Source organism: Physeter macrocephalus, chromosome 7 (genome assembly GCF_002837175.3).
Source record: "Physeter macrocephalus isolate SW-GA chromosome 7, ASM283717v5, whole genome shotgun sequence".
NCBI lineage: Eukaryota > Metazoa > Chordata > Mammalia > Artiodactyla > Physeteridae > Physeter > Physeter macrocephalus.
This window is the reverse complement of record NC_041220.1, coordinates 82283546-82305197: the sequence shown is the minus strand read 5'-3', so window position 1 is coordinate 82305197 and position 21652 is coordinate 82283546. Positions and strand designations below refer to the sequence as shown.

Genomic DNA, 21652 nt, shown 5'->3' with positions numbered 1-21652 from the left:
CAGATGTTTTGGAGGGGAATTTGGGACATTTCCTTAAGATTCCTCCTGCTTATTGCAAGCCAAAAAACAAAAACAAAAACAAAAACAAAAAAAAACATTAGAAAGCATATTTATCAGGATTTAGTTGTTTAGCCTTAGGGAGATAGAGAACTTAGATTACTTAGTGTCAATTTGTTATTTATCATCTTGTATCTTGTATATTTAATTTATAATATTTAAAAGATTCCACCTAAAAAAGTAATTTTATTTATTTACTTTTTAGTTTTACTGAGGTATAATTAACAAAGAAAATTGTAAAATATTTAAAGCATACATCATAGAGATTTTATATATGGATACACTGTGAACATTCCTCCCATCTAGCTAATTTACACATCCATCACCTCACATATTAATCTTTTAAAAAAAATTTTTGGTGAGAACATTTAAATTCTACTCTCTTCTCTTAGAAAATTTCAACTATATAACAGTGTTATCAACTATAAACACCATGTTTTACATTAAGAAATGGTAATTTTATAAAAAGTAAAACCACACACGCCATATTTTTCTTTGTACTGATCAGCCAGTACAATGTTGTCGACACAGGTTAATCTCATTTAATAGAATGAAATGATTTCAGCAAAATTTTGAGGTAAGTGCTTACTAAGCAAATATGATTTTTCACATTTATTAAATTTGGAGGTAGTATACTAGAAATATTTTTAATTTATTATATACTTTTAATCGCTTCTCAGCCTTTTGGCTAAGATCAAGTGTATTATATACTTTTATACTTAAGAACATATAATGTTACCTGTGGATTGGAAAGCCAAGTGAGGAAGAATTTAATTTAATTTCCAAATCAAAAGGAAACTGTTACTCAGAATAGCCAACAGAATATTGAAGGAGAAGACCAACATTGGAGGACTGACACTACCTGACTTCAAGACTTACTATAAAGCTACGGTAATCAAGAAAGTGTGGTATTGATGACAAAAGAATAGACACATAGATCAATGGAACAGAATAAATAGTCCATAAATAGATCCACACAAATATAGTCAACTGATCTCTGACAAAGGAGAAAAGGCCATACAATGGGGCAAAGACAGTGGAACAAATGAACATCCACATGCAAAAAAAAAAAAAAAAAAAGAATCTATACACAAATCTTATACCCTTCACAAAAGTTAACTCAAAGTAGAATGTAGACATAAATGTAAAACAGAAAACTATAAAACTCCTAGAAGATAACATAGGTGAAAATCTAAATGATCTTGGGTATGGCAATGACTTTTTAGATAAAACATCAAAGGCATAGTCCATGAAAGAAATAATTGATATGCTGGACTTCATAAAATTAGAAACTTCTGCTCCGGGAAAGACAATGTCAAGAGAATGAGAAGGTGAGCCACAAACTGGGAGAAAATATTTGCAAAAGACACATCTGATAAAGGACTCTTATCCAAAATTTACAAAGAACTCCTAAGACTTGACAATAAAAAAACAAAGACCTGATTCAAAAATAGGCCAAAAACCTTAACAGGTACCTCACCAAAGAAGATGTACAGTTGGCAGATAAGCATTTGAAAAGATGATCCACATCATATGTCATCAGTGAGATGGATTAGTGGTTTAGACTATATTTTTAGTGCAGTTTTAGGTTCACAGCAAAACTGAGAGAAAGGTACAGAGATCCTATTTACAAAGCAAAAATAGACACAGACGTAGAGCACAAATGTATGGATACCAAGGGGGAAGGGGGTGTGGGATGAATTGGGAGATTTGGATTGACATGTATACACTACTGATACCATGTATAAAATAGGTAACTAATGAGAGCCTACTCTATAGCACAGGGAACTCTACTGAATTCTCTGTGGTGACCTAAATGGGAAGGAAATCCAAAAAAGAGGGGATATATGTATACGTACAGCTGATACACTTTGCTGTACAGTAGAAACTAACATAACATTGTAAAGCAACTATACTCCAATAAAAATTTCAAAAATATATAGTCTAAAAAACAAGAAAAGAAACTATCCTTGAAAAGTGCCCTGTAATGTCTATTTCTACTTGCAGAGACAAAATATTGAGGTACCTTGGAACAATCTTTTTTATCTCATCTCAGGGAAAAATCTTAATTGTGTGGCACTATGGCCTGTACCTGGGAATGATGCATCAGGACACTCTTAGACTTGAAAAAGGCAGCCTGGGAAAGACACTTGTTGGTTTGTCTATCCTGCTATTTTATTTCTGGGTAATTATACCAGAAATTCTGGAAATTATATTTTCTATCCTAGTGGATCTAAGGGATCTTCCATGTTCTTCAATGTCCCTGTTCATTATATTTGAATATTTGACCCCAAATGGGCCAATCATTATTCCCTTAATGCCTGGAATTTTGGACATTGAAAGAGCCTTGAACTCAAGAAATAGCAAAGTCAGTTATTCTTGAATAAACAAGTTGATTGAATAAAGGTTGATTATGTTTTACAAACTATTAGTGCATCAAAATGTCATCTTTTGTGGAGTATAATCAAGGGCTATTCACTGCCTGGCAATACTAGTTGTCAAAGTTTGCTAATAGTATGTATTTTTAAAAAAGTGTTTAGTTGCAGTGCTGTTAAGAACAGCTGGGATAAATAAGGATGCCACTAAATTATTTAATTTCAATATGAGTTGTATCTATTATCATATTAAAGTCTAAATTTTAGGTGATAGATGAGCTAACTAACCTAACTGTGGTAATAATTTTCAATATATACAAGTATCAAATCATCACATTATACATATTAAACTTGTACAAAGTTACATGTCAATTATATCTCAACTGGAAAAAATAGTTTAAATTTGACCTTAATATCATTAAGGACTTTTTTGATTTTAAGTGACAGAAAAACAAACCCAAAGTGCTTAAGAAAAGAGGAATTCTTTGGTCCACATAAATTACAAATCTGGGGATATTTTTATTTTAATATTTCTCTTGGACCAGGAAAAACCCAGTCTCTCTTCTCTTTCTGTGCCACTTCCATCCTCCAACATGCTTATTCCTCATGCTGGTAATATTGCTACGTCTTCAAAACGCCAAGCTCAGCAGAAAAGAGGAAACTTCTTTTCCCCATGAGTATACATAAAAGCCCTGGGTCTTATTCTTACTCCATATCTGTCACAAACCCATCACTGAACAGATCACTAAAACCAAAAGGAAGATGTGCTGTACAAGGCAGGCTAGCCTAGTTTACGGCATGGTAACACAAACCTGATTCATCAAAGACAGGCTTGGTCGTCTCACTCCTAGACTTAAGCTGAAGGGCATCCACTGTTTGGTTGCTGTCATGGTGGCAGAAGAAAGACCTTTGGATAGACCCACACTAGTAATTAAATGCTTAGCCTGGAAATGACAAAATGACATTGTTCACTATTCATTAACCAGAACAAGTCACATGGCCCCACTCAACCATAGGGGACAAGGAAGTGAAACTCTATCATGTGCTCAGAATGGTAGGGGGAAATTGGGTATTTTGAAAACAACACTGATGGATGCCAAATGTACTAATTGGCTCAGGTCATATACCCACCTAGACCTGGGAGTAGGGTCAGCCCCACTGCAGCTGAAAACATGTAGGTTTTCACAGAAAACAGGCTATTATTAGGAAAAAAGTAGGAGTTATTATCAGAAAAAATAATATATTACCTATAATTAAGTCAATTTCTAGTAAATGACCAAAGTTCTGGATTCAGTATGAGTATATCTTTCTGTGTTAATAGATTATTAACTTCCAAGTGTTAAAAATGTTACCATATTTGTGGTTATAAACCAAAAGCCCCAAACTGTTATATTTTCCCCTATCCTGTTGATTTTAACCTGGTTGATCAACACAGTCTAAAGTTTTCAAAGTAGACATTTTAAATCTAGTTCAGTTCCTAATTTATGATTTATTGGACAGCTAAACCTGTGAAACTAAAGTGGTCTTAAACCCGTAACTAATTCTTTTCACAAATAAAGATGTGGGATTCACACTTACGTCTTCATTCTTTAGTACCTAGCTAGAATGGTTCTGTCCCCCTTGTGGGTTTTAGCAGCATTAGACCAGGTTTTGTTTTCCTTTTTCCAGCAAGATGTTCAGTATCAAGTATTTTTCTTTCTTTAGCTTTGAGGAACAGATACCCATTTAAGTGAATTTAAGAAGAGATTATTTTAAGTCTACAACAGGTACTCTCTGCTTTCTCCATCTCTAAAACTACCCTCATTCTTTCACCTTGGTTTTTTTCCTCTTCTCTCTTAACATCTGTTCTGTTTTTCCTTTCTTAATAATCTCTCTGCTTATTCATATTCATAGCCCAGGGCACTACAGCCAAAGGACAATAAGTTACAATCTCTGGGCCTTTTTCTTAGTCAAATTTCAAAGAAAGAAATAAAATTGGCTGGGTGTTGGAAGTTGATCTACTGTTAGCGAAATCAACTCTGGTTGGGGGAAAGTATCACATAGTATATACAGCTGCCTCTTTTAAGGCTTTGGGGTGGGGCAGGTTAGCAAGGAGAATTGTACAAGAAAGCTAGATGGTCATGTCTGCTGTAGGAATTAGGATGAGAATATCGATACCATTTATCCTTACTACAATTTTAAATGCTTTACAAATTTTAACTCATTTAATCCTATGAGGTGAATAGTATTATTACACTCATATTACAGATAAGAAGACTGAAATATAGGGGGGTCAAATAACTTGTTCATGGTCATACAGTTAATAAGAGGCAGAGCCACTCAGATTTTGGAAGTAGGCAGTATTGCTCCAGAGTCTATGGTTGCTATACCACGAGACTTGGCTATCCTAAAGCATCAGTTTACATCAGTGAATTTACTGACTTGAGATATTCCCTTAACTCTTCTGCCAGTAGTAAAATGTTTCTCATTCTCCAAAGCTCATCTTCAATACTAGCATTTTCACTTTGCAAGCTTTCCTGAACACCTTCCTTCTGCTGTTAAACCACTCTGTACATTCTCTTCATTACCACACAGATCACCTTGTTCTGTGATTGTTTAATACTGTAATACTGTGAGCTTCTGTCGAGCAAGGGCAATATATATCTTATCTTTGTGTTCCTGGTGCACAGCATAATTACTGGCACATAACTTAATGAATTGTTATTAGATTATTCACTTACTGAAAGAATGAATGCATTAAATATGATTTATGCTACACAAATTTTACCAGTTTCTCTTCTGCTTCCGGATTATAGGACAAAAAGCACTTCCATAAGAAAACCTGGGAACAACGCTTGTGAATCTTTGAAATTATTGGGATTCAGAAGCCGAGACAGTGGTTGGTTTGTGCTTGATGGTGTCATGGTGAGAACCGTGCAAAGTGGCTTGATATCATTTGAATTGTGTGAACATTTAGAGAGGTAATACAACAGTAAACAATAAATATTGATGATATTATATCCTGATGGTTCATAATTGATGTTTACAGAAGTAGAATCATAGGATTAGACTTTTTATTCCTCAAATAGAAATATGAATAGTCCTTTAGGGTGTTCTTAAAATGCAAACTAGTCCTGACATGAATACGCTGTCTGTAATTTCATTCATGATAGTTTAATAGGTGCTGTTGGAAACCACTCTTAACGTAAATTTATTTTTACAGTTTTCTTCTAACTCCAAAATAGTTTTAAAATAGCACCTTCATTTCTGAAATTCCAGGGAGATAGTAATTAACCATTCATATTATGCTTATCTCCTATGTATATATAAACTGAATTTGTTATTCCAGTGTCCTCATTTTGCTTTCTCATTTCCATGTTTTCTAGACAGCTCATTATGAGAAGAGTTAGACATGTTAAGGTTCCTGAGAAGTAGACACTCATAAAGAGAGGGCAGTCACATGTCCCAGGATAGCCTTTATCTCATAAAGGAAGAGCTTACATTTGTAATTGTTTTGGGTCAGTTCCCTAGAAAAAGAGTCTAAGATGAGAATGCAAGTGATTCTTTGAGGAAGGGCTCTCAGGGGGACTCCTGTAGAGTGATGAAAGAAAGCAGGGAGGGTAAGGGAAGAAATGGGAGAAATTATGGCTTGAGCTGAAGTTTTACCTCAGCCTGATACCTCAGGGGAGCTCTGAAGTGTGAGTACCAAGGAGGCTGGCTTTACACTCTTGCATCAGTTAGTTTTTGTCTATGGATGTGGGGCTGTTCTGGGGGAGGGGGCTCTTATAGAGTAATTTTCTGGAGAACAGTTGGGCAATGGGTGGGCCAGAACAGGAAAAGGGATATGAATTAGTTTGCTAGGCTGCCATCATAAAGTATCACGAACTCGGTGGCTTAAACAACAGAAATGTATTGTCTTACATTTCTGGAGGCTAGAAGTCCAAAATCAAGGTGTTAGCAAGGTTTATTCCTTCTGAGGACTCTGAGGGATCTGTCTCAGGCCTCTTTCCTTGGCTTATAGATGGCTCACTTCATGTTCACACGGCATTCTCTCTGTATGTGCATTTGTGTCCAAATTTCTTTTTTATGACACCAGTCATACTGGATTAGGGTGTGCTCTAATGACCTCACACTGATTTGATTACCTCTGCAAAGACCATATCTTCAAATAAGGTTGCATTCCGAGGTACTGGGGATTTGGCCTCCAACACAGGATTTGGGTGGAGGGGACACAATTCAACCCATACAGTGTCCACCATAACAACTCTTATCACACAGTGACAGAGATTAATATTTCAATCCCCACTTAATAATGACATATATTTTGTGTCCTATTGATAGTAAACAGATTATCTGGATTATCTTTCTCTTTTTGAAGTAATTCTCTTTGGTAATGCTAGTTAAAATATAATTTAAAATATGCTGCCATATTTAGAGCTAAGCTGAGGCTGGATGACTTCTTTGTTTATGGGCATCTGTTTTAGAACTTGATTTGTTTAAGCTGGTTTCCTGACTGCCAAGAGTTTCATTCAAGTAGTTCAGGAATTTAATCAATTAATCATCAGAATGCTTGATTTTTAAAGGAGGTTTGGTTAATCATTGCTTTGGGGGGCTGTTATTAGTTATTCTTGATATTTTTGAAACTGGCTGTTTCCCTCAGGTTACTCCTTCTTTCTTCCATGCAGGTTTATAGTGCTTCACCCGTCTTCCATTGTGGACAATAGCCATTTGGTTTCTTTTGTGAAGTCTTTGGAGGAAGCTATGCTCAGCATCACAGTTTGCATTGTACTTTATCACCAGAAAGACAACCCACATAGAATCGTTATTTTAGTGGTGCCTTCTAAAGATTTACATCAGGTGCTTAGGAACTTGCGCTTGGAAGCCTCTAGTGGTCCTCCAGAGCCATCTCGCCATTTCCAAGTGAAAGAAGGAGAACAACTCTTTTTAAGGTTTACTGGAAACATATTGGCTTCAAGTAAGTATCAAGAAATCTTTTTGCATATGCTATGGGCTATCAGGCACAAGCTTCAGAAGGAGTCCACTAAACATGTTTTACTAATGAAATCTTCAAAGAACTGAGGGGAAGCTTTGGAAAAGTAGGAAGAGAAAAAGGACTTATTTACTTCTTTCTTTCCAGTCTGTTTCTTCTCTTTTTAGGGCATGCACATTCCTTAATGGGCAGACTCTAAGTGACACTTTTAGAAATAATCTTCTCCATAATTTGTATAGCTGAGTTCAAGCTAGGATCATCTCTTTCCTACACCAGTGTCGTTGCCTCTTAAATATTCCTCTGTTTTCACTATTAGCCATGTGAAATGGAATGTATCAATATTTCCATAGAGTAATAACAGTGATCTTTTAAAAATATGAGTCATACTTTATTACTCCCCTGATTAAAACTTTGTAATTACCTCCTATTCCACTTTAAATAATACCCAAACTCTACGTTATCCTACAAAGAATTTAACGTGGGGTCAGTGGACTCCCAAGAGATGTGTGGATAGACTATATTCCAGCATAACTGTCTTATTTATAATTCCAATTATTCTATTTTATATATTTAAAAGACTACGCTGGGAAGGAATCAATAAGCTTCACCAAAGTCCAAAAGGGACCATGGCACAAAAGTGGTTAAGAACCTCAGATCCAGATGACATACCCCTGCTTACCTCTTATCTTTATATTTATCTAGTGATCTTTTATTTCCATTATAAATCTTACCACAACTTGAAATTACTTATTTATTTGTTTATATACTTTTCATTCCTATATTTATGTTCTTCACTGGAATGTAAATTCCATTAGGGCAGTGACTGTATCTTTCTTGCCGTGTACCCTTGAGCCTAGAATAGTGCCTGGTATATCAAGGGCTTTCAATAAATATGCAGTAAATGAATGAATATATGATGATGCTGAGGAAGACAAACAGGGTGAGTGACTATGAGAGGTGGCAGGAGATGTGGGAGAAGTGAGGGAATGGGCGAGACAGAAGAGATAAAAGGAGAGAAAGAGAAAAGGAAGAAAAAGAAGAACACAGAGAGGAAAGAGCTGTGTGAGAGAAGAGAGAAAGAGAGCTTTGGGGGAGTTGCCATCACAGACATTTCTTTTTTATTGATTCAACCGCTTTTCCTTTCTAACTCCTTTCCTTGAGGCAGAATAATATCGAACAGCATGCATGTAAAGATGAGGTGTGGGGGAAATTCAGGAATGGGTTTTGTGGGAATTTCTGGCCCAGGAGTCCTGTGATAGACTTGACTTGAAGTAAGAGTCTCTGTTTACTTATAAATTAATATAGATCTCATTGATTTTTTACATGGTGCCTATTTTCTCTCTAATTCTGGAAATTACTGTAAGCTCCACTGGCTCTTTGCTCTCTGTGGCTTCAAAAATGATGTGGCTTAAAGCTGAGGCTGCCCTTTTTTTGGTATCTCAGAAATAAGTGAGATTCAAAGCGTCCCAATTTGAAGTATGTCTTCCACTTTCGCATGCAGAATCTCAGCCATCGGAGCCAGTTGATGGGACCTATGGAGTGAGTGACTAAATGTCAGAAAAAGGGGAAGGGAAAGGAGAGGAGGAGAGGAATGAAGGGTGGAAGATATCCCTTCCTACTTGGCTTCCGGAGTAGAAACTACGCTAGGATAATCCCTCTAAGAGAGAGTCAAAACCTGGAGGTGTCCCACCCAAACTAGTGATGCAAATGACTTCCTGTAGTGCTTGGGACAGCAGCTGTGTTTACCTCCTGCTCCACACAGGAGAGAGTTACCGTGCTTCTCATAGGCAACGGTGGAGTGTACTATTGCCTATAATGGGGAATAGGGAGTATATGCTAAAATAAGAGTACTTGGAGACAGGCAGCATGTGTGCAGTCCCTCCATATAGGAATGAAGAAGAACTCTTCACTCAAAGAAAATGAGTCAGTCAGGATGCCAGGATCCTTTCTCCTGTGCCTTTTCTAGAGACTTATGGCCAGATCTGGAGCTTCACTGGATTTTCTCCATCTAAGAGGAACAAGACCCTCAGTAAAGAATTGATACCTGATCCTTCCATCAGGGCCTGTGGTAGCCTCTGTGAATCTCAGATACAAACTGCCAGAGGTTGTCGGCCTGGAGGTCCTCCCCTCAATCCATCCCCACCCTCTTCTCCAGTCATCTCCTACTGTATTTTCCTATCTCGCTTATAATGATCACGTTTGGAGAAGCTTTTCCTATCTTTCCTGATTACATCTGTTCTTATTTTACTTATTCAGATCCTTATGTAATTCTCTTAGTGGACATGGTCATAGATATAATCTTCTATTTATTTTTTAATTGTTTGATCAATGTCAGTGTCTCTGACTACAGTGCCATGAAAGGAGGGCCTGTTTTATTGGTGGGTTTGCTTTATTTTAGGGAGGTGCCTAAAAGCTAGAAGAAGTATTTGTTTGAAGAATGCAGACAAAAGATTTGGAACAAAATTAACATTATAGTATTATGTGATTAAAAGTATTTAAAACTTTAATTAATAAATTTAGATGACTGCTCGTTGAGAAATATCACAATCTCTATATTCCTTATATAGAATACAGATGATTCTTTTGACTGAGGACCTTGGGACATGGAGATAATTTCTACTTCTATGAGAAAATAAGATAGGTGTTCCTTTGGTTTTTATATTGGCCTTTGGCATTCTTCTGGACACAGCTAGAATCTTCTTTCTCTCTCTAGGTTAGAGCTGTTGATTCAGCACTTAAGCTTTCTATTGCATCACATCTAAGCCCCCAGTGCTCAGAAAATTCATAAAGTGCTAGGAAACGGGCAGACAGAATTTTATATAATGACACCTTAGCACCACTCATAACATTGAGTAATGCCCCAAAGAGGTCTGTGTGTGTCCAAGTTGCCCCAAATGCCCTTTGGCCCAGAGAAATAGTTTTCCCAGACACACATGTTAGAATGTTAGAATGACCTTCCTTTTACTCATTTAACAAAGATTCCCTGTCCTTATGTACATCATATTTTACTGGAGAGACACAGAGAAGAAGCAAATAAATAATAAAATGTACAGCTTAATGAGATGGAAAGTTCCTTACAGAAGAATAAAGGAAAGGAAATAGAAAGTCTCAGAGAGTGGCAGATTTGCAATTTTAAATAGACTCATCAGAGAAAGTGCCGTTTCAGCAGAGACTTGAAGATGAGAGAGCAAGCCATAATCCTACCCCAGGAGAATTTGTCCCAGGCAGAGCAAGGAGGCTGGGATGGCTGGATGAGAGGGATGAAGAGGAGAGTTGGAGGAGATGAGGTAGGTACTGGTCATGCCTTGAAGGCCATTTCAAGGACTTTGCCTTTTATTCTAAATGAAGTGGGGAGCCAAGAAGGGTTTTCAACAGGGGCAACACATGATCTGGGTCAGATTATATCTGTGTTGAGATTAGATGGTATACGGCAAGTGTAGCAGCAGGGAGACAGGTTAATGAGCTATTGCAATGAATCAAGCAAAGGATGATGGAGGCTTAGAGGCAAAGGTATTAGAAATTGTTTCTGGTATTTTCGCCATAAGCATCTTTGCCATAGACATCTTTGCCACAAGCATTTTTTACTGCATAACTAATTAGCCATAAGGCAATTTTGCCATAAAAGGTATAATGGCAAAAAATAAAAAAGGGGCATTTAAAAGCACATAATGAAACATGAAAAATGAATAACAGAATTATAAAGACTTTACTGCGACACAAAATATTTAAATACAATTAAAATGTGTGTAGATTCATGACAATGCTGCACAGATAACTGATTTTATTTTGTGGGTTGTACCTAAGCACTTGTTTCCAAGTCTTTTGTTCATAGTATTTTATACATTTTTTTTTACTTGTTTATTCCTCTTTCGGTTTGGCATCGCACTTTTTCTTATTCACTAAAACTTCATCCTTCACTGAGAGAGGTATCAGTTTCCATTTACTAGGAAGCATATTTGTAACTGAGCTTTGTGTTGCATTGCAAAACCTTCTACACTGTTTGTCCTTTGCATATTGTCACATGTCTGTTGACAGATGTTCCAAAGTTCTATGGGAAATGTGGGTTCAACTCTGGGCCTGCCAGGCTCTCAGTCTCAGCCTCCTTCCCCCCCAGTGTAGTGTGTTTCGAAATAAGAAACCAATTCTTGGGGTAAAACATCATCATCTGTCATGATTTTTTTGTTGTATATGTCAAACCAAACTGTTAACCAGTTATTTTACCTTTTACAGCAAAATTGCCTTATGGCCAGATAGTTATATGGCAAAAATGTGGTGGAAAAAAGCCTTGTGGCAAAGATGTCTACAGCAAAGATGCTTATGGTGAAAGTACCTAGAACTGGTGGAGAGGTGTTAGGACACAGAAATATCCTGAGCCAGTGGTTCTCATGAGAGTCTTCTGGTTCTCTGTGTTGGTAGCATGTCACTTCTTCATGTGACTTTTCTAAGCAAAAACATATAGGTCTATGTTTGTACTTCCTATGTCTTCAATGAAAAATATTCCAATACGCATTATTGAGAAGAAAATACATTGCTATAAGAAATATCTAGTAACTCACAAAATATAAATAAATAAATAAATAATTTAGTTCTTTAAATGACAAATATTTATTGTATAGCTCCTATCTTACGATCCCTACTAGGAACTATGTACATAATATGTTGATGAGAAAGAGGTTCTCAAAATGTCAACTAATGATTGCTTTCATAATTTTGGTATGTAATGAGTGACTTTTGGTTTTACTTCTCTAAATATGCCAGAGTGGGAGAAAAAAATAAAATAATGCAATTTCTTTGTGCTATTTGTTCATTTTTTGGTTCTGTTTTTTTCTGTGACAAAAGGTCTTCAAAATATAGTGTTACATCTTAGCAACAATGAAACTCCAACTTAAGTCTACATAATACTTTCTTTGATAACACTAAGATCATGCTATTTATTACTAGTAAATCCTCAATAATTTCATCCTTATTTCATATATAAATGTGATTCTTAGAGATTTACATTACAAATCTTTATTTTTTAAAATTAACTGGCAATACGAGGTAAATAAGTTTTAGAAATAGGTAGAACCAATGTGACTACGCCTCATCCTCCAATCTTTATATACTTTATATACTTACATTATCCCTTGTAAGTAATTGTATACCTGGCAGGGAGTATCGTTCAAGGGGTGGAAGGAGAAATTTACTAAATTATATTCTGTTGGGACAAAAGTAGCAACATTTTTATTGGTAGTACTCTAGTGACATGGAAGTAGAAGTTTGCTAAGTGTTCCCACAGTGATCTAGAAACTCTAATTTACTATTTACTAGATGACATTTCAGTGACTCCAAATAATTTCTCTTTTTTTTCTTTTTCCCTTTCTTTTTCTTTCTTACCGGAATGAAACTTTTAAAGCAAACCCTGGCTAGACATGACTGTCCTAGGATGTCCTAGGAATCTGTTTTGTTCAAGGAGCCAGGTTGCTTCTAAAATGTAGACTTAAGCAAAGGGACATACTCCTATACCTTCCATAACCTGGAGTTATTCTAATTCTAGATTTAATTGTGCTTTAGAAATTCACCAAAATGACCTCTAGCAGTCACAACAAGGAGAAAAGTATTAGTGTCATCTACATCTCTCACAGAATGCAAGAGGGAAAGCTTCCCATGAGAGAGAGAGAGAGAGAGCGAGAAAGAGAAAGCTCTGGGCAGTCAACTTCCAGGCCTCTGAGAGCAGCAGAAAGTTGCAACTTAGATATAAAAGCTTCATATTGACAGTTTTTTTAAAAATTTAAGTGGGCTGTTTTTTGTCATACAAATTCAAAACAATGTAAGAATCCGTCTTCGTTCTTCTCATTTGCTGTCATTGCTATTATTTACTGAGCCTTTATTATGTGCCAGGCCCTGTGCCAACCATTCTATCCATACTGCCTCATTTCATTCCCAGAACAATCCTAGGAGGTAAGTTTTACTTCTCGTTTTAAAGGTAAGGAAGTTAAGGCTCCAAGAAGTTCAGAGATGTGCAAGAACTGGATAAATATTACGGCGTAGGTAAATATTAGAGGCTGAACGTGGATCTAGATCTTTATGTCAGAAACATATTATAACCACTACATTACAGCTTACTTTTAAATTTTGCTAAGGGTAATGCACACTTGCCTTACGAATATCGTAGTGTCTGTTTTACTGTTGCAATGAGAAGGTGAAATATCCTGACTGTCATGGTAAAACCCCCAAGAGTGAAATGTTATGTTCACTAAAGCTCCATTATTTTCAGTGGACAGTTGAGGAGACTTTTACATATGCTTGTTTGGGGAGAATTCACCAGGTTTTAATAGAAATTTCAGTTACTATTAAATCTAGAAACTATTCCGTTTGGAAGTTCTAGAACAGCACTGTATTTCTGCATGGTGAAAATGTTTTATATATGTACTCTCCCATATGGTAGCTACTAGACAAATGTGGCTATTGAACATTCGAAATGTGGCTAGAGCACCGAAGGAATTGAATTTTTATCTTAATTAGTTTTAACTTTAATTTTAAAAGCCACATTTTGCTAGTGGCTACCGTATAGGAGAGCACAGTTCTAGAATGTCTGTTGTGAGGTCATGATGGTGTGCAATGTGATATGAATAGTTAAGCGAAAGGAAAAATATCATTCTTAAAAAGTGAAAATAATTTTCTATGTAGAGAAAGAGATGAGTATTTCCAGTGGTTTCTTGTTGTAGCAAAATGGAATAGATAAAGAAAATCAGATTAATGATGACTCCCACAAATGCATTAAAAAAAGAAAAAGAAAATCAAAGATTATTAGATCTAGAAGCAGCCAGAGAGCACCTGGTCCAAATATAGATGAGAATCATTTTAGTAATTTATACAGTCTCAGCCTAGTGCTGCTTTATTAGGTTATGTTTTGACAAGAGGTATTGACACAAAAAAGACAAATTTTTAAAAATGAATGATTATTTGGATTTTTTTAAAGTAAGTAAAAAAACAGTGGTATATATTAATAGTAACAAATGCATTTTACTTCCATTTAGGCAATGGGAAGGATTATGGAAAAGACTACAAGCTTATTTTTCATTTACAAAGGAAACCTAGACTGGAACTCCAAATCAAAGAGGTGGATGAATTTGGAAATTATAGCTGCCCTCATTACAAGGGTACCATTGTAGTTTATAAAGTAGCTAAAGAAAAGATAGTCCACAACTTGGATCAATCTCTCATACTTAACGAAAACAATTATCAGTTGCCAATTTGCAAATTACCATTGAAATTGCCAAAGGTGAGTGATTTTACTTTCCTAATTACTGTATTTTGTTAATTCTCTATAATTCTCTACCAAATTCAATATTGCATAAATATGGATACTTATGGTTGAAAGGAAAGATAGGAATAATGTTGATAAGGAAGGATAAGCTACAAGAGTGATAGAATGCATGTCAGGATTTCTACTTTCTTCCATATCAACTTTGTAATAGGAACAATTCAAGTTGGTCTGGTCCTGACAGTATGTTGTTAATGACTATTGAAAAAATGTCATTCATTTTCTGTAACTGATTCTGAGTAACTAAAAAAAATCATTTATAAAAACATTGAATACCTTTCAGAACACAATTTTCGAAAAATCATGTGGTGACAAGGAAAATGACATCAAAATATTTTCAGTGAGACTTACCAAATCCTGCACGTTTGTTTTAAGAGTTAATTACTCTTTCATTTCTGATTTTGTTTATTTGAGTTCTTTTTTTTTTTCTTTTTGGTTAGTCTAGTTAAAGTTTTGTTAATTTTGTTTATCTTTTCAAAGAACCAACTCTTAGTTTCATTGATCATTTATACTGTCTTTTCAGACTCTTTCATTTATTTCCACTCTAATCTTTATTATTTCCTTCCTTGATTAAATTTGGACTTTTTTGTTCTTCTTTTTCTAGGTCTTTCATGTGTAAAGTTAGCTTATTTGCAATTTTTCTTGTTTCTTGAAGTAAGCCTGTATCTTCAAGAACTTTTCTCTTAGACCTGCTTTAGCATAGATGTTGGTATGTCCTGTTTCTGTTTTCATTTGTCTGTGTAGTTTTTGATTTTGTCTTCAAATTCCTAATGACTCATTGGTTATTCAGTAGCATGTTGATTAATCTCCACATTTTATTGAATTTCTCAGTTTCTTCTTGTAGTTGATTACTAGTTTCATGTCACTGTTGTTTGCAGAAGATGCTTGACAGGATTACAATCTCCTTGAATTTATGGAGACTTATTTTGTGACCTAACACGTGACCTATTTGGAGAATGGTCCACATGCACTTGAGAAAAATGTGTATTCTGCTGCTTTTAGATGGAATGTTCTTTCTCTCTATATATTAGGTTCATTTGGTTTAATGTGTTGTTTAAAGTTGATGTTTGCTTATTAATTTTCTGTATGGATGATCTATCATTGATGTAAGTGGAATATTAAAGTCCCTTATTATTACTGTATTGTTGTCAATTTCTCCCTTTAGGTCAGTTAATATTTGCTTTATTTATTTTGGTGCTACTATACTGTCTGCATATATATTTATAAATGTTACATCTAGAGGAGAAGTTACAACTGATACCACAAAAATAAAAAAGATCATAAGAAACTACTACAAACAATTATATACCAACAAATTAGGCAACCTACAAGAAATGGATAAATTCCTAGAAACAAAAAATCTTCTAAGATTCAGTCATGAAGAAATAGAAAATCTGAATAGACTGATTTCTTGTTAGGAGATTGAAACAATGATCAAAAACTTCCCAGCAAACAAAAGTCCAGGACCAGACAGCTTCATGGATGAATTCTAACAAACATTCAAAAGAATATTTACTATCTATCCTTCTCAAACTCTTCCAAAATATTGAAAAGGAGGGAAAGCTTCCAAAATTTTTTTATGAAGTCAATATTACCCTGATACCAAAACCAAACAAGGACACCATGAAAAAGAGAAAATTACAGGCCAATATCCTTGATGAACTTAGATGCAAAAATCCTCAACGAGATGTTAGCAAAGTGAATCCAACAATACATTAAAAGAATCATACACCAGGATCAAGTGGGATTTATCCCAGGGATGCAAGGATAGTTCAACATCTGCAAATCAATCAATGTGTTATACCACATTAACAAAATAAAGGATAAGAATCATATGATCATCTCAATAGAAGCAGAAAAAAATTTTGACAAAATTCAACATCCATTTATAATAAAAATTATCAACAAAGCAGGTATAGAGAAAAGTTACCTCAACATAATAAATGCCATACATGACAAACCTACAGCAAACATCATACTCAATGGTGAAAAGCTGAAGCATTTACACTAAGATAAGGAACATGACAAGGATGCCCACTCTTGCCACTTTTATTTAATTTAGTACTAAAGGTCTTATCTAAAGTAGTGTAGACAAGAAAAATAAGTAAAAGGAATCCAAATTTTTTAAAAAAGTAAAATTGTCACTATTTGCAGATGGTATAATAATATATATAGAAAACCCTAAAGACACTACCAAAAACTGTGGGAACTAATTCATCAATTCAGTAAAGTTGCAGAATACAAAATCCATATATAAATAAATCTGTGGCATTTCTATACACTAATAATGAACTATCAGAAAGAGAATTAAGAAAACAATCCCATTTACAATTGTATAAAAAAAAGCCAGTAATAAATTTAACCAAGGAGGTGAAAGGCCTCTACACTAACAATTGTAAGACATTGATAAAAGAAATTGGAGAAGATACAAATAAATGGAAAAATACCCTGTGCTCATGGATTGGAAGAATTAAAATAGTCAAAATGTTCATACTAACTAAAGCAATCTACAGATTTAATGCAATCCCTATCAAAATTCCAAAGGCATTTTTCACAGACCTATAACAAATAATTTTAAACTTTGTGTGGAAACACAAAAGATCGCAAATAGCCAAAGCAATCTTGAGAATGAAAACAAAGCTGGAGGGATCAAGCACCTTGATTCAAACTATATTACAAGGCTATAGTAATCAAAACAGTATGGTATTGGTATAAGGACAGACACACAGATCAATGGAACAGAACTGAGAAGCCAGAAATAAACCCATACATATGGACAATTAAATTATGACATTGGAGCCAAGAACATACTGCAAAGAAAGGATAGTCTCCTCCATAAATCATGCTGGGAAAACTGGACATCCACATGCAAAAGACTGAAACTAGACCAGTATCTTACACAATGCATAAAAATTAACTCACAATGGATTAAAGGCTTGCATGTAAGACCAAGAAAATCGTAGAGGAAAACATAGGCATAACCTCCTTGACATTGGTCTTAGCAATGTCTTTGTAGATCTGACTCCAAAGGCACAGGAAACAAAAATGAAAATAAACAAATTCAACTACATCAAACTAAAATGTTTCTTCATAGTGAATGAAATCATCATCCAAATAAAAGTTGAACCTATTGAATGAGAAAAAATATTTACAAATCATATATCTGAGAAGGGGTTAATATCCAAAATATATAAAGAATGCATATAATATGACAACAAATACAGAAGCAACTCAATTAGACAGTGGGCAGAGAAACCAGACAGACACTTTTCCAAAGAAGACATACAGATGGTTGATAGGCATATGAAAAGATATTCAACATCACTAGTTATTAGGGAAATAAGAATCAGCACCAAAATGAGATATCATCTCAAACCTCTTGTATAGAATAGCTATTGTCAAAAAGACAAGAAATAGCAAGTATTGGAGAGGATGTGGAGAAAAGGGAACCTTTATACACTTTGGGGTTGGTGGGAATGTAAATTGGTCCAGCCACTATGAAAAACAGTATGAAGATTCTTCAAAAATTAAAAATACAACTACCATATGATTCAGCTCTTCCCCTTCTGGGTATTTATCCAAAGAATACAAAAATAATAATTTGAAAAGATATGTGCACCCTATCTTCATTGCAGGATTATTTACAATAGCCAAGCTATGGAAACAACCTAAGTGTCCATTGATGGATGAATGGATAAGGAAGATGTGGTATATATACATAATGGCATACTACTCAGCAACAGAAAGAATGAAATCTTGCGATGTGCAATAACATGGCTGGACTTTTATGGTATAATGCTAAGTGAAATAAGGCAGACAGAGAAAGACAAATACCATGTGATTTCACTCATCTGTGGAATCTAAAATACAAAAAAATGATCAAACAAACCAAAACAAAAACAAACTCATGGATACAGATAACAGATTGGTGATTACCAACCAGAGAGGAGGGGGGTTTGGGGGACAAAATGGTTGAAGATGTCAGTTGTATGGTGATTGGTAACTAGATTTTTGGTGTTGTTCACTCTGTAGTGTATACAGATATCAAATTGTAATGTACACCTGAATCGTATATAATGTATTGATAACATACCAATTTTACCTCAATTTTTAAAAAGAGTTAATTACTTTTTTCTAAAATTCTTATTCTTATCAGGAGTGTAGGAATGAATTCTCTCAACACATGAAACAAAAAGTAAATAATTTTATTGTTATATGTACTATTTCTTTCAGTGATCCAGGACTTGTACTTCTAAACTATATTCTAATGAGGAATATAACTGAAAAATTTATCACTCCAGAGGAAGAACAAACTTTTTATCATTTAAAGAAAGCCAGAAGTAGTTTTACATGGTTTTACTTGTGTTATGAATAGCAGAAACATGTTTTCTATGGGATTAGATCTTGTACTGATTTTGAATAAATTAGTAAAGTAAGTCATTAATTTGACAAATATTATTTGAACTTCTGAAATAGGAAATGTGCTATGCTAGGCATTCTGATAAATACAGAGCTGTATAGGATAATACATGCCCTAAAGCTATGTTGTCCTTGATGCAGCCACTATCCACATGTGTCTATGGAGCACTTGAAATATGGCTAGTCCAAATTTAGATGTACCTTAAGTGTCAAATACACATTGGATTTCAAAGAGTTAGTACAAAAAGATAGAAAATATTTCGTTATTTTGCTCATAATGATTTCATAGTAAGTTTTGGTTATGGAGTTAAACAAAAATATATTATTAAAATTAATCTCATATGCTTAAAAAGTTTTTATGTGGCTAACTAGAATAGTTGAAATTATGTGTTTCAAACTATATTTCTATAGGACATCATTGCTCAAAATTGTTTACAATCTAGCAGAGTATGCAAAACATGTATACAAAATCACCTTGTAAGATTGTGAATAATTAGACTAAGGGTATAAACAGTGTACGAATAGTTATTCAGAGGAGGGAAATTGTTTTTCTGGAAGCTAAAATCAATAGAAGATTCATGGTGGTTGTGGCATTTTACCTGAGCTTTGTAAGTTTGTAGAAATTTGGCCATTGGGAATGAAGAAGAAAGTATGTTAGGCTAAGGAAATGGAATGAATTTGACCGGGGATGGTAGGCAGGAATTCAGAATTCGTATAACCACCATTAAAATAATTTCTAATGTGCCAAAGATCTTTCAAATGTTTTCCATGTACTGTATCATTAAATCCTCACAAACATCATATGAAGCATTATCACTGTTCTCATTTTAGGAAACTGAGGCATAAAAATTTTAGGCAACTTGCCCATGTACCCGTGACTAAGAAAGTGCCAGAAGTGGGATTCATACCCAGAAAATCTGCTTCACACATAGGCAACCACTGTATGCTATTTCCTCTTTAGCAGATAACACTAGGATTCTTAGTCGAGGATACAGGATGGATTTTAGGACATTTGGGTTCTCCTAGGAAATTGTATAACAATTTCATGTATACCATGCTTTAGTGTAGAGGTGATATTAAAATTATTTCACAAATGATAGGACATGGGTTCTTGTCATTCACATTGAAAGTAGCCATTTGAGCAGGGTCCTAGAGACATTAACCCTTTACTTGCTGGTTTGGGGGAGATCCTGGAGTTCTTGGGAGGCATGTGTAGGGTAGCATAGTCTAGTAAACCACTGATACTGAAAATTATATTTTAAGAATGATATAGCTAGAGCAGTGTATACCCACTATTGGTTTTTCCTCTGTGAGTTTTCATTTCCATTTTAGGGCCTTTGCCCTTGCTGTTCCCTATGTTTGGGGGTCTCTTCCCTCAGATAGTCATGAAACTGGTTCTTATTAGTCAGGTCTCAGCTCAACTATCACCTCCTTATCCTTATTCTTCCATCTCCTTATCTCAAGTCACTCTTTAACGCCTGACCCTTTCAAAACTTACTTCATAATGCTTATCATCAATTGAAATTATTAGATTTATTTATTTGTTTATTTAATTTCGACTTGACTTTCCTCCTTGAGAGAGCAAGTCCCATGAGCTAAGGACCTTGTCTACCCTATTCCGGCTCTAGCGTCAGTAATTAGAACAGTGTTGGGCATATTGTAGGCACTCTAAATATTTGTGACTGGATGAATGCGGGGAGGTCTATAGAGTTCATTAGATTCTAAAAGTTTAGGAACTGTTGACTTAAAGGAATACTTGAGTTCTCTCACGGCAGCGGTTTAGAGCCTGGCTATGAAAACACTTAGCTAGCAGGCCAAGGAACTGATTTGGATCAACATGAAGATTTGAGAGCAGAGAAAGGATACATCAGGGGTGATCTCTTGGTAGCTTGATTTAGCACTTTACTTCCTAAGATCGCTGTGTTGTTCTGACGTATGGGGTGAGCAGAGGAAGACAAGTAAGGGGGGCTGTTGGAATTCTCTGGTAGGAAATGGTGAAAGTCTCACTGTGATGATGGTGGACAATGGAAAGAAAGACTCCTATGTGAGAGAGGACACACTTGAGGTACAAAATGTGACCCAAATTCAACTTTCAGTTTGTAGTGTTTTCTCTGTGGCCTATCTGACATTGTGAGTTAATTAGCCAACTTAGCCAAGCTATATAATTAAGGGTTTTATATAGATTTTCCTCAAGGAAAGTCTGTGCTTGTGATTGTCCATATCTTTTGCATGAGCTCTTCCTCTGCTTTGATTCTAGAACAACACTCTCCACCTGCTTGCCTGAGCAGTCCCTACTGGTCATCCCATACAGCTCTGCTGAAGTGTGACTTCTCCCTGGAAGCCTTTCCCGACCTCCCCTTCATACCAAGTTAGGTGTTCCTGGTGTGTGTTTCCACAACATTCTATACTTTTCCTATCACTGCAGTTATCTTATTTTATCCTAATCCCTAGCTTTCCAATAGACAAGTGTTTCTCAACCTTATTTTGTTTGTTTTTGCCTTCCTAAGGGATCTTTAGACTGTATGT

General features: G+C 35.2%; 1 protein-coding gene and 1 pseudogene across 1 annotated transcript in view; both read left to right on the top strand.

Annotated features, from left to right (window-relative positions):
- DTHD1 (death domain containing 1) overlaps positions 1–21652 on the top strand; it is a 74919-nt gene that overhangs the window by 20724 nt on the left and 32543 nt on the right. The window contains exons 6-8 of the mRNA XM_007120177.3: positions 5228–5392; positions 7097–7386; positions 14421–14665. Of these exons, the coding sequence (XP_007120239.3) occupies positions 5228–5392; positions 7097–7386; positions 14421–14665 (700 nt within the window). The remainder of the gene's footprint in view (positions 1–5227; positions 5393–7096; positions 7387–14420; positions 14666–21652) is intronic.
- On the top strand, positions 726–860 carry LOC112063506 (uncharacterized; annotated as a pseudogene).